The sequence below is a fragment of the Ilyonectria robusta genome, assembly GCF_021365365.1.
Source record: "Ilyonectria robusta strain PMI_751 chromosome Unknown BGZ61scaffold_1, whole genome shotgun sequence".
Taxonomy (NCBI): Eukaryota; Fungi; Ascomycota; class Sordariomycetes; order Hypocreales; family Nectriaceae; genus Ilyonectria; species Ilyonectria robusta.
In genome coordinates, this window is record NW_025764435.1 from 871,233 (window position 1) to 892,814 (window position 21,582).

Genomic DNA, 21,582 nt, shown 5'->3' on the forward strand with positions numbered 1-21,582 from the left:
AATCAACACATGGTACCTTGAGTTACAATGCGACGCTAGAAGTCTCAAACGCCTTCCATGCCATGCGATGCTATGCAGGAATTTTTACTTAGTCTCTTGCTTCCACGGTGACATCCTCACCGACTTCGATAGTCGGGTATTGCGCTTCCTTACTGATGTAGTCGTTTCTGCTGGGAGGGTCATGTCGCATGTGAACCCCAAAATATACCTTTCCATCAAATCTCCTCGTCTTGGCGAGTGTGACGAATGGTTCTTCCTTCTTCTCTGCGGTCTCTTGATCCACGCAAACCATCTGACATCTGCGGCACGCGCCAAGGAGCTTGAAATTCTGACGGCCAATACACACCGAGGCCCATCCGTCCTCAGCGAATGCTTGATGTTCTTTCGCGCCACCAGCTGGTTCGAGCACCACGTTTGCCCGAAACGCTATGTCTGCAACAATATTCCCGCCTCTGCCTCGAATCTCCTTGTTCAGTGCGCCAACACTTGAACTATGTATCATTAATATGGGGCTCTCGTTCGAAAGTAGAATTTTCCCCCGTCGTTGCTGTTCGGAGTCTGAGTCGGGAGGAGATGGAATTTCTGGAAAGGACCCGGGCAGTCTCTGGTCCCTATCCGGTTGTTGATACCTCTGCATTTGCGCTTTCGAGAATCGACTGCTCGCTCCAAGGCCACCTGGTGGGAATCTAGCCAATATACACGGCACTCCGAGTGATTTGGAGAAGAACTCATTGATATCGTCGGAGGAGTACATCTGTGTCGAGATCTGATCGCCACAAACTCGCGACTGTAGTTGTTGAAAGGCTGTATCAATGAGTGATGGGTTTGCAGACAAGGGTATCGAAATCTGGGTTGGACAACAGTGGGCTGGTTTTCCAAGGTATTTCACTACCAACATCCCCCGGTTGAAATCCAGCGAGGGTTGCAGGAGTGTCATTTTTGGACAACGTTTTTGGCTGAGGGCATATCCAGATCCCTGATGTATCAGACACCATTCTCGGTCCCAAGCCAACCCCTCAGGCCGAATTTCCCACGGCACACCTGGTGGAATGGAAACTCCGCCACAGCTCTTGATAGGGAAAACAGTGATAGCTTTCACCCGGAGTCGAGGCTGCGTCTGAGCTATAGTCGTTTCATGGGGGTCGAAATCTACCGCCATCGCTTCAGGCAACGTCGTCTCTTGGAAGAATTCCTTCACGAAGCTGACAAAACGGTCAACATCTGATATTGTGCTCATCGCTCCAAGACTAGCCCGAATAACACCAGTAGGTTTCCCCGAAATGATGTCGTTTTCGGCGCCGCATCTATACCCCGCGGAGAAGTTCCGCTTCATCTCCCATGGTTGTAAGCCTAGTGCTGATGCTATACCCCCGGGGTTGCACAGTCCGCCAGTTCGAATATGCATCATTTTCAGATTTGCAAGCTTCTCGAACTCTGTCAGGCTTGTCCAGGCCCCGAGGCTGTTCTTTATGTTAAAGGACACAGCCGGACCGGTTCCGAGCGATTCTGGGTCGTTAGAGAGCTCGGTATAAATCGAGCAAACGGGCGCCCCATTTGCATGCCGCAGATGGTTTAATCCGCAGAGCAATCGTTGTGTCAAATATGACGTGTGTGAGCTCACCCGGTCCATTGACCCAAATAGTTTTTGGTGGACCCCCATAGCAATGTCCAGTGCCACTATACTATGGAAAGGCAAGGTGCCATCTTCCAAACGCTCGTGGAGGAAGTGCGATTTCGGGGCATGCCACTGCTCCTTGCCGCAGACAACCATATCGACGGTCCCCCCACCGAAATACTTGCGACGGTCAAAAATAAACTCTGCAGAACGCCGAACTATGAGAGCCCCGATATCAGGGAAGCCAAATATTTTGTACAAGCTGAAGACGATGAAATCAGGAGAAATGTTGTGGTCATCGAGGGCGAGACGAGATGTTGCGCTGAAGGAAGATGCATCCAACAAAGTGAATATTCGAGATTCGGGACTGGTATTTGCCCTCTTTATATCTTTGCTCCATGACAAGGGATATCGTTTCCCATCCATGTGAGATTGAGCTGGGTATGAGAAGAGTGTGACAGGAGGCTGCTGGTGAGGAGAATTGCTGAACGGATCTACACCATGTATCCATGATTCAATGGCGGCATCTTCGAGGCACAGACTATGGGTGGCTTCTTCTCTGGCCCCGACTAAACTGGTGTGGCATGCTTGATGATATGCATAGAACCACCCCTCAGGTTGAGACCGCATGGCATCGACCACAAGTTTAACACCAGCTGTAGCATTGGGGACGAATACCAAGTCATAATAAGCAGGGTCTGCGCCAAAGAATGACAAGAGATTCATGCGAGTATCCTCGATGCGAGAGGTAGATAGTTGAGATGACGGAGAGGCGGAGTGTGGGTTGCCATAGAGGGCTGAGGTCATCTCAGAAGCGAAGGCGTCCATGACGGACTTGGCACACAAGGTACTTCCCGCATGGTCAAGATAGACGGAGTCTCGAAGAAAATTAGAAGGACGAAATAGACGGGATCATAGAAGACGGACCTTTGATCATGGGATATTCTGTCTCTCTAAAGCCCTCGACGGCGGCGTTGTACCCGGGACCATGGGGGGCAGGCATCTTGGTGATCGGCCCGGGAAAGGGAGGCGGGAGCGGCTTCGAGATAGAGGTGGTAATAGAAATATGTAAATGGGGGCAATGAAGGGCGATCGGGGGATAATCCGAGGCGGACGGATTCCATGCTTTTGCCTGGGAGTCTGGTGCGTGTCTTGGTGCTGCCCGCTATCATCGACGACGAGTGGAGCACGGCGATGAAAGTGGAAGCTGGGTGAGACAGGCAAGGATGACGGTGAGAGACGGTGAGGGCGGATGTGTGTTTGCCTCTGAGTTAGTCAGCCCAATGAATTCCTCCAATCTTCAAGCCGCGATGTCGAGGGAGCATCCCAGGCAAAAAGAGGTCAGCGTGTTGAAGCCGTATCGCTGGCCTTTAAAGAGCAAGCGCTACGGTCGGGCCCATGATGTAAGGGCGGCGATTGATAGCACAACGGCGAGCCCCAAAGCCGGAGATCGCCACCCTCCAGCCGGACTTGGCTCAGTTTGTCATTGGCCCGAAGATATGCGAGCGCAACCGGCACCGCACTGTGTGTGCCCACCAACAATTGCATATACAGCACAGTGCTCGATATCGTCAACGCGACAGGCTACCCACCACGCAACGCGGTGCGGTACGTACCTCGCCTTGTTACCCCAGAGCGGCTGCATCAAACCCGCAGCCGTCACAACGCGGCCGTGCCAGCTCCACCTTCGGCCAGCGCAGCGCAACTCCGACTCGCCTCAACTCAGCCTCCTCAACTTCACTTCATCACGTCGCCATCGCATTGTTGTGAGGTGAGGCTTGTTGGAGCGCAACTCTCTGCCACAGCGCCATCTGCATCTTCAGAGCCGCGCTCGCCCGCCCAATTAGTTGGTCTCCCCCATTTGCATCCTCTCTTTCTCCCCTTGTCCTTTGTCCACCTGGTCGACCCAGAGCCGATCGGCAGCCTCGCGTTTCTACCCTCCCAACCTCCACGGCATCTCCATTCTTGTGCCCATCACTGTCATTACCCTTCTCCCATCTTCTCTCATCTGTCCCTCATATCTTCTCTATGAGCCAGGGTCTTTAGCCCGCTTAGCCACCTTCTCCATGGCGCCTCTTTGGCATCCCTCTACGTTTTCTTGCTTCTCTTCCTGCTTCCCATGGCCCAAACCTTGTTCAAGATGACTTCTCTAACCGCAATCATATCGCCAAACAATAGGCTCCACCTCCAATCAGGCCTGGATCATCCTTCTAGGGTCAACTAGCAAGCGCGATCCGACCGCACCTCAGCCGAGAAGGGCCTGCTCTTCGTGCTAGGTTCAATCGCGTCCAACACTACCGACAATGGACTCGTACACGTCTTTCCGGGAGGCCCCAGCTCGATCGCCAGTTGAGAGAAGCTGGAGTCGCGATGATTCCCGAACCAGAGAGGACCGAACCGATCCTTTCTACCGCGGGAGATCTCCTGGTGCGTCTCCCAACGGTCCTTGCGGCCTTTCACCCTGAATCTCACGTCGCACCAATCCTCCCTCCCACGGTGCGACTTTGGTCGGAAAGCAAACCTGACAGTAGTTTCACAGGTCACGAACGCCGTGAACGTCGACGATCCCGTTCCCCAGCAGCCGTCGATCGTTACGAGCCTAGATCCCGTCGAGATGATCGAGACCGAGATGACCGACGTCGCATTGGTTCGCCTCCTGCGAACATCGACCGATATGTCCCGGGCCAAGAAGCCAGCGCCTCCGCTGCGGGCGGCATGACTGCAAATCCTCTTGCCGATCCTGTCAAGCTCCCCTACCAAGTTGGCTTCTCCTACTTCGGAGAATGGTGGAGAATGAATGAGAAGATCAAGGAAGATAAGGAGAGGGCCCGCACCGGCCGTCGGCGCGAGCCAGAAAGAGTCCGCGGCCCCCGAGAAGCACAAGAGGAACGCGAAAAAGAAAAGGTCAAGATCCAGGCTGCCTACGATACGTACAAGGAGGAACTACAGGCCAAGATGGCACGCACCTTTGTATCCGAACACAAGAAGGAACAATGGTTCAAGGAAAGATACGTGCCAGAGATTCGTGACGACTTCCGAGGAAAGCTCAACGAATCCCGGCGAGGAGCCTACACTCAGTGGGAGCAAGATCTGGAGTCTGGAACGTTTGACGAATTTTCTCTCGAGGGACTCCCCAAGAGCGAGAGCAATGGCGCTGGTGGTGTTGTGGAGAAGGAGGAAGGTGAGGCAACTGCTACAAATGAAATTCTCGGAGTCGGCGACCTTGTTCCAGGCAATGGTGCGGACATCCGGGATGAGAACCAGTTCCAACCGACTCTTCTCATCAAGACAATCGCGCCCCACGTCAGCCGCCAGAATCTCGAGGCATTCTGCAAGGAACACCTTGGTGAGGAGGAGGGTGGCTTCAAGTGGCTTTCCCTGTCCGACCCCAACCCCAGCAAGCGGTACCATCGCATTGGATGGGTGATGCTGCATCCTTCCTCAGAGACCGCCATCCCTATTGATCGTGTCGATCCCAAGGACGAAGATGGCGATGAGCCGATATTGTCGCCTCAGCCGGTCTCCACTGCTGACAAGGCCCTCGATGCCATCAATGGTAAGACCGTAAAGGATGAGGTCCGTGGTGACTTTGTCTGCCATGTGGGAGTCCACAACCCCCCTGTTCATCCTCGAAAGAAGGCGCTCTGGGATCTCTTTTCTGCGCCTGAGCGCATTGACAAGGATCTCCTGCTGGTCCAGCGTATTGTCAACAAGTTTGAAGAGGACTTTGGCTCGGATTTCCAGGCGACCTTGAAGATCGAAGAGAAGGTTGAAGATCTGAAGAATGCCGGCCATCTTCAACCTGCCGTGGCCCCGACCCCTCAAAAGAAGGTCAAGAAGACCCGAGAGGTTGGCATGGATGAAGCCATGGATGAGGAGGAGGATGGCATCATCGACATCGAGGAGGAAGAGGAGGAAGAGGGAGCCGTTGATGACGAGGAGGAGATCGATGATGAGGAACTCCTTGTCAAGAAGAAGACACTCGATCTCTTGATCGAATACCTTCGCCGTGTCTTCAACTTTTGCTTCTTCTGTGTCTTCGAAAGCGACTCTATCCACGAGTTGACCCGAAAGTGCCCCGGTGGTCATCTCCGTCGGCCTCGCACCACACTCTCGTCCTCGGCTAGAGCAGTTGCCAGGGCGAGTGCAAATGGAGAGCCCTTCCCAGGCAAGAAACGCAGCGAGGCCGCTGAAGAAGCCGAGGGTGATGGCATTGATGGGGATAAGAAGTTCCGCAACACGTCTAACAAGACTGAGCAGCAACTTCTTCGGGCTTACAACTGGGTCAAGACCTTTGAGGACAAACTGACACAAATCCTGGAACCACAGTCGGTGGATATTCGCAAACTGGGTGGTCGTTCAGCTGATGAGGCAGTTGAGGAGGAGCTCTTTAAGCATGTGAAACAGGAGGACGAGCACAAGTGGAGGTGCAAAGCCCCAGAATGCTCAAAGCTGTTCAAGGAGGAACACTTCTGGAAGAAGCACGTTGAGAAGCGTCATGCCGACTGGCTTGATAGCATGAAGCAGGAAGTAGGTACAAGCGCCCCAGAGACAACTATTCTTGCTAACAAACATTTCTTCCAGTTCGAGCTCATCAACGCCTATGTTATGGACCCTGCCCACATCGCTCCCTCCAGGACCGACGCCAACTCGAACGGCCACTTCCCGCCCGCAAATGGCCAGGCGACCACTGGAACTCCTCGTGGCTTTAACCTGCAGAACTTTTCCATGAACGGCATGATGGGAATGCCAGGGTTCCCAATGGCTCCAGGCAACTTCCCCCCCATGTTTGCTGGCATGCAGGCTGGTGGATGGAACCCAATGGGTGATGACCGCTCTGGAGGCCCGATTCGACGAGGAGGCATGTCTGGCGGTGGTAGAGGTGGCCAGTATCGCTCTGGGCCCTACGATCGCCGTGGCGGCAATCGATGGGATGGAGGTGGTGGTCGAAACCGCGTGGGAGGCTCTCGTTGGGGAGATGGTGCGGGAGGTGCAGCGGGAGGGCCTCGTGAAGCCGTTCAGGGTCGCAGTCTCAAGAGCTACGAAGATCTGGATCAAGTTTCAGGCGGCGGCGGTGGAGAGCTCAACTACTAGATTGGTTTTGGAGATCTGAGGAGCAAGGCGCCGAAGGGGGAAAATCCTCAATGCGTTGACTTGTACTTTTCCACGCCGCGGCGAGTGGGTTCCAGGGCCACCCGGCATTTCGGGTTTGTCGAAGAGGTTGCCAAGAGGGTAGGGAGGCGCCTGGAAGCCCGTGTAGAACATCTCGTAATTGCTTTTAGCATTTTGGTTTGCAAAATCTATTTTGGGGGAATCGCAAGCTACATTCAAAGGAGATCTCGTATTTTGCTATTCTTTAGTCAAAAATTCAGACAGCTATCATTGCTCAGAATGTTCCGACCGCAACCATTCAATCTTACAGGTTCGGTGAAGGTCTAGGTGAAGGTCTCGGTGACGGTGGGCAGAGCTGAGGTGTGCTGATACGGAAATCTGCTTCCGCCAATCAGAGGCTTCGATAAGACAATTTCACTCTTATCCACCCCCACCGCCCACCTTTTTTTCCTTGAGCCATTCCTACCTCTCCAAGTCTGTTCCAGCAAAAGTCCGCGAACCGGAACTCGACCAGTCGCAAAGATGGGACTTCTCGCTGAGAACAAGACGTATGTATTCTAATCATTGCATAGCCCTGTTGCCTTATAGACTGCTAACTCTTCCCCTGTAGCCGGTCAAAGATCAACAAGGATCCTAACAACACCAAATGGACTCGCGATACCACCACCTTCGGACAGAAGATCCTGCGATCTCAGGGCTGGCAGCCGGGCCAGTTCCTTGGAGCAACGAATGCGCCACACTCTGAACTCCATACCGCTGCGAACGCGTCGTACATCCGGGTTGCGCTCAAGGATGACATGAAGGGGTTGGGCTTCAGTAGAGCCAAGGAGGACGAGATCACCGGGCTCGACGTGTTCCAAGACCTGCTCAGTCGGTTGAATGGAAAATCAGAGGGCGCTGTTGAGGAGGATCGCCAGACGCGACTGGCTGTCAAGGCTAACCACTATGTCGAACAGCGCTGGGGTCCCATGCGGTTCGTCCGAGGTGGACTCCTGGTGGGCGACGAGTTGAAGGAAGAGCCCAAGACAGAGGAAGATTCCGATGGATCATCGAGCGAGGCTGAAGGCGAGGAGGCTGCGGATGTAGAGATGAGCCAGGATTCCGCCCCAAAGGAGTCCAAGAAGGACAAGAAATCAAAGAAGCGCAAGGCCAGCGACGATGACGATGAGGACACCTCCGGCCGAGACTCGGAATCCAAGAGCAAGAAGAGACGGAAGGAAGAGCGAAAGTTGAAGGAGGCAGACGACGGCACCGATGATGCGAAGGCCAGGAAGAAGGAGAAGAAAGAGAAGAAGCGCGCAAAGAAGGCCGCAGCCGAGGGCTCTGAGAACGAAGGCTCGGCCTCAGACGAACGATCGAAGAAGCGAAAGTCCAAGTCGAAGGACGCCAGCGAGGAGTCAGACGATGATCGAGTGAAGTCAAAGAAGTCAAAGAAGGATAAAAAGGACAAGAAGGACAAGAAAGACAAGAAGAAGCGTAGAAAGGAGGAGGCCGAGGCTTCAGACGAAACACCTGCCGAATCGGTAGCAGGTACCGGAACCACGACCCCAGGCACCGGAACTTCAACGCCTCGAGGAAGCCGAAACTTTGTGAGGTCACGATTTATTGCGCAGAAGAGACAGGCCGTGTTGGATACCAAGGCGTTGAACCAGGTTCGTATTTGTGATGATCTTCTTTTTCGGACTTGCCAGTACTAACAGTCGACAGATCTTTATGGTTAAAGCATAAAAGCGACATGACTATTCAGGCGCGAGGAGCGGGACATATAATTAGAGATTGCGGCTCCAGACACTGGGTTGCCAGTGTCCATTCTACATGCGGCACTGTAGACACTCTTGGAGATTTGATTCATGGAGTCTAGGTTGCTTTAGATGGGTTTGACGCATATTCGGGAGCGTTGGGAGAGTTCGAGCTTGGCTGGTCGCGACCGAATCGGTTGGCAGAGTCGTGTGGGTTCCTGATGATCCTCGGCCAATATGTCACCATGCAGAAAAGTCAAGCAATAGCACAAGTTGTGTCGATCAATTGCCTCGTTTCCCTATTCCTACAGCTCGACATCCGTACGCATTCATCTCATAAACTATGGTTCTGGGCCTGAATATGACCCAGCTCGCATAGACGTATCATATTATACAGCACTCCATCCGCCGTCATTGTTCCAATCTTCGACGGGGCTTATTTGCCAGCGTTCTTGCCAAAAGTGCTAAGAGAGGTTTCGTCGTCAATTATGTACGTTATGGGAGAGAGCACAAAATGGGGTGTGTGTGGCGTTGGCATGAGGTAAGGGGCAATGGGTGACGTACTTGTGGAAGAACTGGCTGAAGATGCCGCCCTTCTGTTCCTGGTCAGACATGCTGGCACGGCGGGCGGCGAGGGCATCAGAACCGCGTTTCTGCTCTTGTAGGCTCGCGAAGGCTGGCATAAAGCCGGAGCTCTGGTGGTGGTGGTTAGTGGAGGAAGACGGAGGGGAGGGGAGAGTGTACTCGGCGGCGGGTGGTGTTGGTCGGGCTGGGCTGCTGGGGAGTCTCGGAGTTCATGTTCGCGGTGTTGATGAGGATGTTGGACGAAAGTACTGATGTATAGAGAGAGAGAGATGTTGTTCAATGGCGAGACTGTTGGAGTATACAAGGCTGCTTGATACTCGTTCTAGGCGGGATGATTGAAGAGGGAGGGGAGAAGCGAGAAGGAGGGTAGCTCTGATCACCCGTCTTATATGTGCTTTGACTCGGCTCGGTCTCTTCGTTGGCCTTGTCCTCGATGACGGGGAACCTACAGGGCGCCACCACTTGTCTCTAGTCTCTACTCTCTCGCCCCCAGGCTCTAGTCTCCCCGGGTCCCCTCCCGCTCTCACGCACATACATACCTCACGCTCGAGCTACAGCAATGCTCTGCCTCAGCTCCGCAAAGCTACCTGGGTCCAGCTAATCACAGGCCGGCGTGTCGATGCCAGCCCGTACAGTGAATGGCCGGCATGGCGACGAAGCTTCGCCTAAAGCGATCCCCCCCGGCCAGCCCATGACCCAAGTGGCGTCGCACGCCAATCGCCGTCGCACTCGGCCCAACCACGCCGTCTCGAGATGCATCCAATGGATCCTGGGTCCCCCGCAATTCCCAAAGTCTGAGGGACGAGACCAGGGGGGCGCCAAAGCGGGGGTCCTGATGGGTCCGCGGGCGTCTGGGCATCATGGCCGTGAGCTGGTGATCGCGAGTGCATGGCGTAGACGGGCAGCGTCACGCCACCTTATAGTAGGCCAGGTCAATTACAAAGCCGCCGTTGTGCTGCGGGTGTCACACGGGTCCCGGTTTCTTGCATGAAGGGGGGTCGCTTTCGCTTTGTAATGGCCTGTCCAATACTGGGGAGCTGTTGACATTGCAGTGAATGCACTCCTGGTCGAGCTCGGCTCTTCGTGCTGTTTGCTCGACAAGGCGAGCGGCGGGGAGGGGCGTCGTAGTGGGGTCGGTACGCCGCCGATGCGACCGGCCTATTCGGAGACTTGTGGGGGCAGGGCCTTGAAACAAAGTACAACTGCCGGCTGAATGCAGTCGTTAGTTGGTGACGAGCTCGCATCTCACGGTGGATGGAAGCTGTCTAGAGCTTGATTGGGACCTTTTTTACTAGTCTTATCTATGCTTTGTTCATCGCCCTCCAAGTCTGCGCCGGACACAGGAATGCGCATCGCCGGCGCCCGCGGTGGGGTTGAATTCATGTCGATGGGCATTTGACATGACGACTTGATCTTTCATTACAGATCAGAGATCATGCCGGGATGAGAGGCTTCCATTCCGCAATAATGTGACAGCATCTAGCAAGTCCTGGGTTTTCCATCCCAATTGGCTTTTCCAGATTCTTTCCAATTCATCCAGTAATATGGAGATGCTACTTGGGCAATGAGGGGACGGTGACATAAACCCAGCTAAGCTTCAACCCGGCCCATCAACTCAGCATCCCGTCGGAACACGCCGCAATAGCTCTATTACAGAGGGCGACCTGCTCCCCCAACCCCATTGGAATCACCCAACGTCAGATCATAATCAGCCATCGCAACCCAAAAATGGACTTCACTTGGTTGCATTGCTCCCCCAATGGCGGGGTACGCTCACCACGCTGCAACACTGTGAGTGACGTCGGTCGTCGGATTTAATGTTGTTCCTCAGCCACAGGCAATGGCGCCGTTGTGGCACGCACCCGTGAGCTGCAGATCCCTGCAATCTTATCACGGCGCCGATAGAGCCTCGTCATCAACGCTCGCGGACCAGCGCCCATACGACCACCACTCACCAGGCACCAAAGCATTGCAAATCCCCGAATCTCCCGACGACTCTTTGTGGCGTCACCCTCCACCGCGCATAGATCCCCTGCCTGCAGCACGCAGCTACGCAGCACGCAGCACGTGTCCCCCGGCTTCAACCTCTCCACGCCAGCCTTGCAGAGTCCGGAATTCAGGGCCCATGACCTGCACGCGCTGCTCATCCTGAGCCATCGCCCTGCTCCTCATGCAGAATCGGCTCGCCCTCGCCCACGTCCTCAGATGACGAGAACCCGAGAATGAGCGATGATGCCTCGCCGAGCTCCCCGGCGCGAATCGCGGGCTCCTCCGTCGAGCCCTTCGTCGAATCCTCCGTCGAACCCTCCGGCAGCCGTGTCGCCTGGGACGCAAGCTCCGAGCTCGCCACCCCGTCCCGCCGCCGCGCCCAGTCGCAATCGCAGCGCCGCAAGAAGAAGAAGAGTAGGAGGAAGCGCAATCCTGGATTGGCAAGGAAGTTGGAATTCGTCACCCATTTGCTCAAGAGCCTTGATACCCTGGTGTTTGTGGAGTTAAGTGCATTATACTACATGGAGTATGTCTTCATCCCTTCGTCGCTCCCCACGCAGCCCTCGCTCCCTACGGCCCTCGCTCACCTCTGCGTCCCATCTATAGATGTTCCATGTTTCGATTTGTCCTGCGGGCTGTGGGCCAGTACATGTACCTGACCCCAAAGGACGACTCCTTCCCCTTCCTCATGCCCGCCACCCGCATGCATGTCATGTTGGTCGTTATTCCCAACATCATCTGCATGCTCCTACATCTTTTCTGCTCCCTCTCAGTAGGGCCGGATTATCATCGAGGATACATGCATGGCGGATTGGTCATCGATTTTATTGGCCAGAAACCTCCCACCTCTCGACTGTACTATTTATTGGCAGATGTGGCCATCCTTGCCATCCAGTGTCTGATGCTGACCGTCCATACGGAGCGAGAGAGGCTCCGGGTCATGTTGAAGACGTTCCGCCCCTTAGTTTCGGACCTGGCCCAGCAGGTAATGACGATACCCAGCATAGAAGACCTGGATGCGGAGGAACGCGGCGTCTCCCGGGACATGTCCGGCTTCGCAACGACGGATGAGACGAATGATGTTGAAATGCAGCCGCTTCGTCGCGCGAGCGATGCGGACGACGGCAACGAGCAAAACGGAGAGTCAGAGTCGCTGTCAAGAGAGTCATCGATGGAGGAATCTTCGAGGTCGCATCTGTCAGACGTTCTGAGCTCTGGGAACGCAATACTCGGCGAGTATCATGTCATCCACTCCATTCGCTCGGCAGCCATGGACCTAGAGAGGACGGCTGCCTCCTCCCTCCGCTCGCTGAGCTATGGGGCTACCTTGGCGGCCCTCGAGGCACGTCGGCGGGGGGGCAATGTGACAAGCCGGCCTGTGCAAACCGATAGACAGCAGTAAGATCAAGATGGAAATTCAAGCGTGCGAGGGTGTTGGAGCATTAATGTGTGTGTGTATGTATGTGGGTGGGTGTGTATCATTTTGAATATTGAAATGTGGTGCTTTCACGCTATCTTCCTACCCACGTTGCCAACGCCAGATCCCTTTACAGAAACAATGATATCGTCCGTCTCGTCATCCACATCCCTCAAGCCCCAGCTGCTCGCTCCAAAGGTCTTCAAATCTCTCGCCAATCCCACCAACTCCTCCGTGCCAATAACGTCCCTGCCTATCCGCAGACGGCCGACATCTTCTGATCCCATTGCCATCAGCACAAGAATCGTCCTGGCCGACACCTTGGTGACGCAGCCACCCTGCGCAATGGTCTCCAGGAGCTGGTGGGCGCATCGCTTGCCGATTTCTTCAGGGACGACTCCACCCTCCGGCGGGACGACGACATCCGCAGAATAGATGACTCCCACTGCGCTGGACTCGGCCACCAAGCTCAGTCCAAAGCCAATGCCCAGCCGTCGCTTGCTTCCTGCCTTGTCGCCTGTGGAGACGAGCGGTGCTTGGTCGTATTGGGCGGCGACGTGGATATCGGACACGAAAGGGTTCAGGACTTCTCGCGCGGAATGGATCATGCGCGCGTTGTTGGACGCAGAGACTCCTGTGCAGTACGCGACACCTCGTATCCTCTTTATGCGCCCAGGGCTGCGGTTCAGGTGCAGCGTCTTGGGTAACCGCACTTGGCTCGCAAATCGTAGCTCAACACATCCACCGCCTCCTCGTCCACCAGGTCCAGCGCATGAACGCTGCAACACCCTCAACTCTATGCGCGCGGGAGGGATGCCGAAGAGGCCGAAGAGAGGGAGAATGGCGGTTCGGAAGGAGTCGACGGAGATATCGCCCGTCTCGGTAGATGATGTGATGACGCCCGGTCCGGTAAACCGAACATTCATGTGCGCTTTCGAGAAGGGTGCCAGGAGGCAGAGCGGCAAGAGGAAGTAGGTGACGCCGCGGGTGCAGGTCATGGGAATGTTGTGCTCAATGACATCTCCGTCCGAGGCTCCAAAGCCAGCAATGGTTCCGGTAACCAGACCCGGGTGGTAGGTGATTGTTGTACCCGTGTATGAAATTTGCATGGAGCTGCCGTTGGTGACGGCCTCCATGAGGCGCAGGAACGAGATCTCATGAGGGGCCAGGCCGGGATTCGTCGGCGACGAGCTTCGGATTTTTGCGATGTGGACGGGCCGACCGGTCAGCGTAGACAGGACCACCCGCTGGGTGAAGGCCCGGTGGCCAGAGAATCGGAGGAATTCCGGCGAGGAATTCGACATCTTTGGTTTGGGTATCTTGGAGAGTCACTCGCAACCTTCGCATCCCGCTGCTAGAACAAAAATTATCTTTCTGCCGGTGGAAAAGTTGTCGGCTCTGCCCAACAAAGCAGGCGGTGAGGAGCCAATATACTGTCTCCACCTGGGATGGCAGATTTCCAAGTCTTATCGATAAGCCCGATGATGGTGTTCCAGCGCGACTGCAGGTCCCAGAAAAGTTCGAGATCCTGCGTCAACCAAGCTTCACTTGCTTCAGATTCGAGACTGAAGGCTCGTACGTTGTGAAAATGGCGGGCCGGCCGCTATTTCTCGATCTACGATGTCGAAATAACACCATCTGCCGCTCATGTCGACTTGCGATCCGCCAGCGACCGCCGCAACTCCCATGGGCTGCCGCCTACAGCTCTCAAGCCTCCAAGACTGCGGGACGACGACCTACCGACGAATCCATCGCACGAAAGCCCAGTAAACTGGAATTAAAGCAGTATCTCGAGCGCATTAGATCCCTGCGGAGTCCCAAGAAGGACGCAGACAAGTCTTTTTCGGTTCGATACTTTGAACAGAACAACAACCAGAGAACCGAGCTCTCCGACGAGGAGGCCTTTGGCGATTCGCTCAATCAACTCGATGCTTCAGAGCTCAAGGACGTCTTATTCGAGATCAAGGATGAGCTCGTAGGGAAGGAGGAGAAGGATGCCTTTGATGAGGTAGTTGCACATATGGGTGAGGACTGGGACAAGTTGAAGACAGCCGACGACCTGGAGAAACTGGTGGCCAGAATGGACGCATACACGGCGGCAATCGATGCGGAAATCGACAAAACAGGCGCCGAGTTTCCCAGGGAGCTTTTGGAGGAGCTTGATAGGGAGATTCCAGGATTACCAGGGATGGGCAGCCTGGGCTCACGGATCGCCCTGCCCCAAATCCCAGAGAAGCCATGGACAATGAACCAACGGAAGAAAATCACGAGGCTCAATTCCATTCTAGCGCGTGTCTCGAGAGAGATGCGCCGAGATTCGAAGCTCACCAAGAAGAGCGTCCAGGGAGTGTACAAGGCCTACCATTCGGCAAGGCTTTCCCTCGCCCATGGATGGAGCCACGTCCCCCTCGGAGTGTGGGATTTCCTATGGAAAGTATTCTCCGTGGATGAGTCGGTCAACATGCATCGTCTATCGCACATTGCACTGCTTGCACGCGACATGAGCGAGGCCAATGTTGTCTTGAGCCCTGTACAGCAGCTGTTGACCATCGAGGCCGTTTTCGTGGATGGCTGGGAAGCCAAGGCCATTGAAAACTGGAAGCGATGTATCAGCTCGCTGGGTGATGAGAACGCAGAGACGTTCCAGGACTTCTGGGAACTCGGTGTAAGAATGTACTGCCGCGAGGGTGATCTGGAGCAGGCACAGAGGGCTATCAACAAGCTGCTCGAGAGGCAGACAGACCCTCGAATTCTCATGCCTCTTATTCGGACATGTTCCGAATTGGGCACAGAGGAGGGTCAGGAGCGAGCCTGGTCCGTCTACCGCCAGATGCGAGGGCTTCTTGGGCAAGACATGAAGATTACGGATTACGACCAGGTCATCGCCTATTTCTTGGCCACAAACCAAGCCGAAAATGCCCTGCACGCCTTTGTCGATATGATGAGCGACGGGAAGATCGACTTGAAGAGGCAGACATACCTGCCTTCGGTTGTCGCAAACAAGTTCTTCTTTGGAAAATGGCTGAAGAGGCTCATTGGCGCTGGTGACCTGAATGGCGCCCTCAGCGTCGTCGAGTTCATGCGGAGGAAGGGCGTCAACGCAGCTCCGATTCATCTCAACGGCCTCGTCGCTGCTTGGCAACGCGCGGGTGGCGTGGAGGATCTTGAGAGAGCTGATGAGATGGCATGGGGGATGATCGAATCACGAATCAGCTTCGTTGAGACCAGGCGGAACGAGAGCAGCCGCAGGAAGGCCGAGGCTCTCGAGAAGTCGGGCACGGCGCCACTGCCCAGGGCAACCCTCGAGACCTTCTCCCTGCTTGCAGAGAACTATCGCATGCGTGGCCTCCACGACCGACTCCAGGTGCTATGGCAGTCATTCCGGGACGCCGAAATCAGCCCTGATGCCTTCATGATCAACCAGCTCATCGAGTCGTACATCCAGGCCGGCCAGATAAAGGAGGCGCTCGAGCTGTATAACGCCCTCGTCACCGAGAAAGGCGTCAACCCCGACCCCTACACCTTCAGCTCCCTGTGGAAGACGCTGGGTATCAACCGCCTGCACTCGGTCTCCGAAGATGCCCTCGCCGGAGAAACCGAGGCGGCCCGCGCCCTGTTCGCCGAGACGGTCAAGTTCAAGCATGTCTTCGAGCCGGAGGGCATGGATGGCCAGCTCGCCCGCAAGATCCTCCACACCCTGCGCCGCCTCAACGATCCGGCCGGTCTCATCGTCGCGCTGACGGCCCTCCGCGATCTCTTCCGCTTCCTCCCCCCGAGACGCTCGTGCTCGAGATGGTTCTCGGCACCACCAAGCTCTCCCTGGATTCCACCGGAAGCCGGAACCGCCTCGTGCTCGCCAAGCGCAACCTCGACCGCGCCCTCGTCGCCTGGGCCGACGGCGACACCACCAAGCTCGAGGGCCCGCGCCGCGGCGTGGCTCTGTTCGAGTACCTCCAGAAGCACTATTGGCCCGCGGATGCCGATGAGTCGGCGAAGAGGACTGCCTTCCGAGATGCGGCTCGGCAGATGGGCGTGTACGATTTGTTAAAGAAGGCGGCGAAAAAGCGATGATGAATGATGCCTCGGAACTTGTACCATCTCCAATGTGCGGACACATATAGACAGCAACCGGCAGTAGTCCAACCCGTTGCGGAATTGTATATTAGGCACCACAGAGGCTGTGGGCATACCTGTATAATAGAACACACCTGGCTCAGTCGTCTGGAGTTGCAGCAAATTTCACGCACATCAATGAATGTTGGGCGTATCGGCGGGTGTAAACGTGATAGATATTAGCTAGTTATACGGATACCCTCGACAGCAGTTGTGGCTTGAAGCAAAGAATCCTATCGCGACCCGTAGGCAGGACGTCCTTTAAGCCAACAGTTCCATCTTTTCCATCCGTCCCGTCCGAAACTCCGGCGCTATGCAAAATGATCAAAACACTCCCCTCGTTGCTCCCGTCTCCCACGCGCGACGCTTCTTCATGGAGCACTGGACGGCCGTTGGAGCCGTCGCTGGTGCAAGCCTCCTACGACAAGTCCATCCCCTCGTCGCCGTCTAGACGGTCGCCCACCGAACTCAGGCCCGAGTCGTCGTCATCATCGCTAATGTGGCCGTTTTGCTGGGGCGCCGCTTCCTGTTGTTTGTTCTCTTCCTCCTCGGGATCCACGGTCCGTTTGGAAATCCACTCGGCAATGGTTGTGTCTGGACCGCCTTCGACTTGGACCTCGCCCGTGTCGTTGCCGCGGCCGAGGATAGTGCCGTGGAATTTCGCGTCCTCGCCAGTTTTGCTGTGCTTCTTCTTCAGAGCTGCGAAAGTGTCAGCCATCTCGAGTCTCGTCTGCGCTTTCTCGCTGCGAGGGCATAAATCTCACCATTGAGGTAGTCGGTCGCATCCGATTCGCCGTCTCCGTTGCCAAACTCCATCATCTCCTTCATGCGCTGTCCCGCAAACCACTTGACAAACTCCTCGACGCCGCGGAGGTCCTCGTCGCCGCGCCACTCCTGCTCAGTTTCGACGCGCTCCGGCAGCAGGGCGCCGACATCCTGCAGCGCCATGCGGATGTCGACGACTGTGAAGTCGGCGCTGTTGCCCTGGTTGTGCGCCGCGTGATCGGCGGTGGCCTGGCACAACAACGAGAGGTAGCGCGCTGCGAGGTCGGTGAGCGAGTCGAGCACGGCGGGCCGCGTGGAGTGGTAGCCGGTGGACCGGAGGATCTGGAGGATCGAGGGGCGGAGAAGCGCGTGGAAGAGGGAGGGCGGCGTGGTCATTGTGGGCGAGGTGTTGCTGGCTATGCAGCTCGTTCGCTAGTATTGGGATTGGTGTTGAAGCTGTTCGAGCCGGCGCTGGAGCGTTCGTGGTTCTAGTCGTAGCGACGGTGTCGCGCTGGCTGGGACGTCATCGGCCGGAGATTGCAAAGGTCTCACAGCGCGTGTCCGCCCCGAGCGCTGATTTCTCTGACGTGGGGAGTGGGAATCTGGAGACGAGGATGTTGGAGTCGCGGCTTTGACCTTTGTGAGCGAGAGCTTGGAAATTGGGGCTTCAGCCTCGTCGCGGGATGCACAGTGTGGGGTTACGTCCCCACACATTGTGCACCTCTCTGGCTTGGAGCTTGTCATCGATGCAATACACGAGCTCCGCTAACATAATAAGAAGACTTCTTTAATTTATACCCACCCCTATGTTTTATTTTTCGTCATCGTGGGTGTCCATATTTCCGTATTTCTATGAAAAAAACCGTACTCTATTTGCTAGCAAGTTCAATGAGATTAAAATACATACATCATGACAATAAAGACATCTAGTGATTACGTCTTGAACTAATTTATGCCCGCTATCAATTACGACGCGATGCAAAGGTGCAATGGGCCTTGCCGATTAAGAAATTCTCAACGTCATGATAACTATTGCTTTCATTCTCATTCAAACGTAACTTTGTACTCCAAAATCTTACAAGCTCCCTTCAAGTCAAAGTCCCAGCTACACAGTAAGCTTTCCCGTGCGCGACTCCAACTTGGTCTCGTCGGAAATACCGCTGTACTTATTGATCCAGTCCAACACTTCCCTATGCCAAACCAACGAGTTCTCGGGTTTCAGAACCCACTATTTCATTGTGTTAGTCTCAAAACACACAACTCTAGGTAGAATTTTCAATTGTCATCACTTACATGGTTCTCGTCGGGGAACATGACGAACTTGCTGGGGACTCCCCGGGCCTGGAGGACATTGAACATAGACAGGCCCTCCGAAATGGGGAGGCGGTAGTCGAGTTCATTGTGGATGACCTAAATATTGTGAGCAGACTGTAAACTAACACGAGGCAGTCTCGGCCTACCAGTTGTGGAGTGGCCCATTCTCCCGTATGCTTCGACGGATCCCACTTCTCGTATCCGGGGCGATTCTCCCAGAGCGTTCCGCCAAAGTCATGCTCAGGGAAGAACAGCTCCTCAGTTGCCCACTGGTTCTGCGTGGAGAAGACGCCGTCGTGGCAAACCAGGGCCTTGAACCTACGTCCCAAATCATTCCCCTGGATCCAGTCTACATATTTGTTAGTACGATATACAACCATATGGATGCTTCTTCCAACTTACTGATCATATAGCCACCGTACGACGCGCCCAGTGCCACCGCTCGGTCGGTGTCCACGTACTTGACCTCGTTTTCAAGGTATTCAAAACATTTGACCAAATCCTTGTAAGGGCCGCCTCCCCAGTTCTCCGTAATAGCATCGGTATGAGCCTGTCCATATCCTGTACTTCCAATCGGGTTAGGACACACAACGACATATCCCTGCTCCGCAAAGATGGCCGGATTCCACCGAGTGCTCCAGTCGTCCGTCCACGCCGACTGTGGACCTCCGTGGATCAAGAAGGCCAGAGGATACTTCTTAGAGGAGTCGAAATGAGACGGGGTCATGACCAAGGCGTGGTTTTTATACCCTTCCGACCCCGGGTACCAAATCTCGGAGCATTGCGATTTCGAGAGGCCAAAGGACCTGCCATGTTTGGAGCTGGTGGAAATCTCCTCGATAGACCGTTTATCAGGGTGGAGGATAGAGTAGCTGGAGCTTTCGATGCGGGACTTTGAGCTTATGAGAAGTGAGTTGCTCCCGCCCAATACTCGCGCTTCAATGACACAGCCGTCTTTGTGGATAGCCTGTGGAAGATTCGTGGCTTCCAATGGCGAGGCAGGAACCTCCCAGAGCACCATCCTTCCGTGCTTCTCTGCCGCAACGTACAGCACCTTGTCATCCTTTCCCCATACAGCCCAGTCTGGTCTCAAATCCCAACCACCCTCGCCATCCTTGGTTTCATAAAACTCCTGTACGTTGCTCAAGTCGGTAACATCCGGGAGGAGAAGCAATCTCGTCTTGTCAGATTCGTATTGCTCGCTCCTCATCCTTGCAAAGACAATCTGTCGTCCGTCGCTGGAGAAGGCGGGCGAGAGAGTGTAGCCCCTCAGACGACCCGTCTTGACGAGCTGGGGTGTTGAGGGCTTCTCGGTCCACGACTTGATGGGCACGTAGTAAAGGTCGGTTTTGGTGTGTCTGGCGGGGTTCAGTTCCGGGTCCTTGGAGACGAAAGCGATTCCCGAGGCAGAAATATCAAAGTCGCCAGTGCCGCCAAAGGGAGCAACGGGGCAGCTCAGCTGAGTACCTGCCAGGAGATTGGTAAGGCCCGGGTTCTCGAGGGTCCATTTGCCGTCTCGCTTCACAATGAGACCGTACCACAGCGAATTCTGGTTCGCGGTGTTCCACGCATCCCAGTGTCGAACGAAGAGGCCAGTATAGATCTTGGCGGATGTGTGAGGCTTAGTCTCGGCGGCAGGCCAGTACATGTCTCCATCGGGGGTGGTCAAGGCAGAGCAGACAAAGGCGACCTTGTCTGAAGACAGAACCTTCACTTTGGGGTTGGAGATGCTTCCGGCAAAGTAGTGCATCATGTGTGGCCTTTGGAGGTGTTAGCCGTGTTCAATTGAAGGTGTATCGTGGATGCAATTGCCACCAGCCCATGTGTTTGGTAGATGGATCCCTATAATAGTAATTGACTTACGCAGAAGACTTGTCGTAAACATCTTGAGAAAGGAGCATGGAACAGCCATTGTCCCCATTCTTAATGAAGGCAACTTCAGTCTCACTAATCCAGATGGGCTCGCCAGTGGCGGTATCCTCCGAAACGAGGTGAGAAGAACCGTCTTTGATGTTCAGAACGCGGATCTGAAAGGTCTTGGAGTGCGTCTCGAATGAGTAGGTCGAGACCTATTGAGGGTGGATCTTTGCGTTAGCTACGTGCCCTGGTCTGATTTTGTAAAAGAGAGATCTGAAGGAATCGGGCGAGAATTTCAAGTATGTGAAAGATGAAAAGTACGAACCGTATAGAGGGCCAGCTCGCCAGTAGAGTTGGGTACGCCGGCGGATCGGCGTGGGGCCGAGAGAAGCACCTCGGGTGTGAACCGCGATGCCTGGATCGTCATCATAGGCGGTGGCGTGAATCAGGTGATGGGGGAGGCAAAGCAGCGTGAGGAGGAGAAGGAGAAGAGGGGAAGTAGAGGATGATGTGGAGGATGACAACGACGCGGACGACGAGAAAGACGAGAGGGAGTCGGAGTTGTAATATAAGGCACAGGTGGAGTCCGGCCAAGGTAAAGTAGGGCGAGAGAGCAGGGCGAAAGAGCAGGTCGAGGATGAAAGTAAGGCAAAGATGCAGAAAAAATGCAAGTGTGAAGAAGGACAAAAGGAGGAGGAGAGGAGAGGAGAGGAGAGGAGAGGAGAGGAGAGGAGAGGACTCAAGGCAAAAAGAAGGCGACCTGGAGGGTAGAGCCGCGACAGAGCCGGAGTTGGAGCTCGAGCTGGGGTAGCTCGAGTTTCCTCCCAGGTTCCTTCCCAGCCTGTCGAAGCTTCCCCTCTAAAAGCTCCCCTCTCTTGTCTCTCCACTCTCCACCTCCGCGTCCGCCTCCTCCATGTCTCCTCCGCCGGCCCCTCCGCTTAAGCCGCGGCCAGCAATATGTGTGCGTCTGTGTGCGTCTGTGTGTGTGACAGTACGACTGAGCGACAGGTGCAGTACCAAATACATGCGGAATAACTGCGCCGGATGATGAATCTACTGCATTGGATGGCGCATCT

The 21,582-nt window shown here is 55.1% G+C and overlaps 9 protein-coding genes across 9 annotated transcripts; 4 read left to right on the plus strand and 5 right to left on the minus strand.

The window, feature by feature from the left end:
- Positions 1 to 10: 10 nt before the first annotated feature.
- Positions 11 to 3,016, minus strand: BGZ61DRAFT_437345 (pyridoxal phosphate-dependent transferase). The gene is made up of 2 exons (XM_046244113.1): positions 2,543 to 3,016; positions 11 to 2,493 (listed from the first exon to the last, which is right to left on the minus strand). Exons 1-2 carry the CDS (start codon positions 2,616 to 2,618, stop codon positions 89 to 91), a joined length of 2,481 nt encoding a protein of 826 aa, XP_046111743.1. The 5' UTR covers positions 2,619 to 3,016; the 3' UTR covers positions 11 to 88.
- Positions 3,017 to 3,820: 804 nt separating this feature from the next.
- On the plus strand, positions 3,821 to 7,007 carry BGZ61DRAFT_5838 (uncharacterized protein). The gene is made up of 3 exons (XM_046256336.1): positions 3,821 to 4,042; positions 4,155 to 6,145; positions 6,200 to 7,007. Exons 1-3 carry the CDS (start codon positions 3,919 to 3,921, stop codon positions 6,707 to 6,709), a joined length of 2,625 nt encoding a protein of 874 aa, XP_046111744.1. The 5' UTR covers positions 3,821 to 3,918; the 3' UTR covers positions 6,710 to 7,007.
- A 188-nt stretch (positions 7,008 to 7,195) lies between these two features.
- BGZ61DRAFT_437349 (uncharacterized protein) lies at positions 7,196 to 8,454 on the plus strand. Its single transcript, XM_046244114.1, has 2 exons — positions 7,196 to 7,275; positions 7,338 to 8,454. The coding sequence occupies exons 1-2, from the start codon at positions 7,250 to 7,252 to the stop codon at positions 8,422 to 8,424; spliced, it is 1,113 nt and encodes a 370-aa protein (XP_046111745.1). The 5' UTR covers positions 7,196 to 7,249; the 3' UTR covers positions 8,425 to 8,454.
- Positions 8,455 to 8,902: 448 nt separating this feature from the next.
- On the minus strand, positions 8,903 to 9,264 carry BGZ61DRAFT_525167 (uncharacterized protein; the record flags this gene model as incomplete). The annotated part of the gene is made up of 3 exons (XM_046252715.1): positions 8,903 to 8,930; positions 9,031 to 9,161; positions 9,211 to 9,264. 3 exons carry the CDS (start codon positions 9,262 to 9,264, stop codon positions 8,903 to 8,905), a joined length of 213 nt encoding a protein of 70 aa, XP_046111746.1.
- A 2,009-nt stretch (positions 9,265 to 11,273) lies between these two features.
- BGZ61DRAFT_525168 (uncharacterized protein) lies at positions 11,274 to 12,442 on the plus strand (the record flags this gene model as incomplete). The annotated part of the gene is made up of 2 exons (XM_046252716.1): positions 11,274 to 11,566; positions 11,647 to 12,442. The coding sequence occupies 2 exons, from the start codon at positions 11,274 to 11,276 to the stop codon at positions 12,440 to 12,442; spliced, it is 1,089 nt and encodes a 362-aa protein (XP_046111747.1).
- A 65-nt stretch (positions 12,443 to 12,507) lies between these two features.
- On the minus strand, positions 12,508 to 13,848 carry BGZ61DRAFT_377649 (RNA 3'-terminal phosphate cyclase/enolpyruvate transferase). Its single transcript, XM_046242579.1, has one exon. It carries the CDS (start codon positions 13,759 to 13,761, stop codon positions 12,547 to 12,549), a length of 1,215 nt encoding a protein of 404 aa, XP_046111748.1. The 5' UTR covers positions 13,762 to 13,848; the 3' UTR covers positions 12,508 to 12,546.
- A 38-nt stretch (positions 13,849 to 13,886) lies between these two features.
- BGZ61DRAFT_437355 (uncharacterized protein) lies at positions 13,887 to 16,733 on the plus strand. The gene is made up of 2 exons (XM_046244115.1): positions 13,887 to 16,187; positions 16,235 to 16,733. Exons 1-2 carry the CDS (start codon positions 14,046 to 14,048, stop codon positions 16,526 to 16,528), a joined length of 2,436 nt encoding a protein of 811 aa, XP_046111749.1. The 5' UTR covers positions 13,887 to 14,045; the 3' UTR covers positions 16,529 to 16,733.
- Positions 16,734 to 16,746: 13 nt separating this feature from the next.
- BGZ61DRAFT_5909 (uncharacterized protein) lies at positions 16,747 to 17,866 on the minus strand. The gene is made up of 2 exons (XM_046256654.1): positions 17,335 to 17,866; positions 16,747 to 17,269 (listed from the first exon to the last, which is right to left on the minus strand). Exons 1-2 carry the CDS (start codon positions 17,729 to 17,731, stop codon positions 16,989 to 16,991), a joined length of 678 nt encoding a protein of 225 aa, XP_046111750.1. The 5' UTR covers positions 17,732 to 17,866; the 3' UTR covers positions 16,747 to 16,988.
- Positions 17,867 to 18,202: 336 nt separating this feature from the next.
- BGZ61DRAFT_5918 (Alpha/Beta hydrolase protein) lies at positions 18,203 to 21,090 on the minus strand. The gene is made up of 6 exons (XM_046256702.1): positions 20,832 to 21,090; positions 20,513 to 20,718; positions 19,052 to 20,409; positions 18,796 to 18,998; positions 18,629 to 18,745; positions 18,203 to 18,563 (listed from the first exon to the last, which is right to left on the minus strand). The coding sequence occupies exons 1-6, from the start codon at positions 20,934 to 20,936 to the stop codon at positions 18,441 to 18,443; spliced, it is 2,112 nt and encodes a 703-aa protein (XP_046111751.1). The 5' UTR covers positions 20,937 to 21,090; the 3' UTR covers positions 18,203 to 18,440.
- Positions 21,091 to 21,582: the final 492 nt, after the last annotated feature.

Excerpts from the sequence above, each read along its gene's own strand:
- BGZ61DRAFT_437345 (XM_046244113.1), bottom strand. The coding sequence starts at position 2,618 with ATGCCTGCCCCCCATGGTCCCGGGTACAACGCCGCCGTCGAGGGCTTT. Across the intron at positions 2,494-2,542 it reads AGAATATCCCATGATCAAAG|ACTCCGTCTATCTTGACCAT; the intron begins GTCCGTCTTCTA and ends ATTTTCTTCGAG.
- BGZ61DRAFT_377649 (XM_046242579.1), bottom strand. The coding sequence starts at position 13,761 with ATGTCGAATTCCTCGCCGGAATTCCTCCGATTCTCTGGCCACCGGGCC.
- BGZ61DRAFT_437355 (XM_046244115.1), top strand. The coding sequence starts at position 14,046 with ATGGCGGGCCGGCCGCTATTTCTCGATCTACGATGTCGAAATAACACC. Across the intron at positions 16,188-16,234 it reads ACGATCCGGCCGGTCTCATC|ACGCTCGTGCTCGAGATGGT; the intron begins GTCGCGCTGACG and ends CCTCCCCCCGAG.
- BGZ61DRAFT_5918 (XM_046256702.1), bottom strand. The coding sequence starts at position 20,936 with ATGATGACGATCCAGGCATCGCGGTTCACACCCGAGGTGCTTCTCTCG. Across the intron at positions 20,719-20,831 it reads GCGAGCTGGCCCTCTATACG|GTCTCGACCTACTCATTCGA; the intron begins GTTCGTACTTTT and ends CACCCTCAATAG. Across the intron at positions 18,564-18,628 it reads TGTTCCCCGACGAGAACCAT|TGGGTTCTGAAACCCGAGAA; the intron begins GTAAGTGATGAC and ends ACAATGAAATAG.
- BGZ61DRAFT_5909 (XM_046256654.1), bottom strand. The coding sequence starts at position 17,731 with ATGACCACGCCGCCCTCCCTCTTCCACGCGCTTCTCCGCCCCTCGATC. Across the intron at positions 17,270-17,334 it reads TGCGACCGACTACCTCAATG|CTCTGAAGAAGAAGCACAGC; the intron begins GTGAGATTTATG and ends ACACTTTCGCAG.
- BGZ61DRAFT_437349 (XM_046244114.1), top strand. The coding sequence starts at position 7,250 with ATGGGACTTCTCGCTGAGAACAAGAC. Across the intron at positions 7,276-7,337 it reads CTTCTCGCTGAGAACAAGAC|CCGGTCAAAGATCAACAAGG; the intron begins GTATGTATTCTA and ends CTTCCCCTGTAG.
- BGZ61DRAFT_5838 (XM_046256336.1), top strand. The coding sequence starts at position 3,919 with ATGGACTCGTACACGTCTTTCCGGGAGGCCCCAGCTCGATCGCCAGTT. Across the intron at positions 4,043-4,154 it reads CTACCGCGGGAGATCTCCTG|GTCACGAACGCCGTGAACGT; the intron begins GTGCGTCTCCCA and ends GTAGTTTCACAG. Across the intron at positions 6,146-6,199 it reads TTGATAGCATGAAGCAGGAA|TTCGAGCTCATCAACGCCTA; the intron begins GTAGGTACAAGC and ends CATTTCTTCCAG.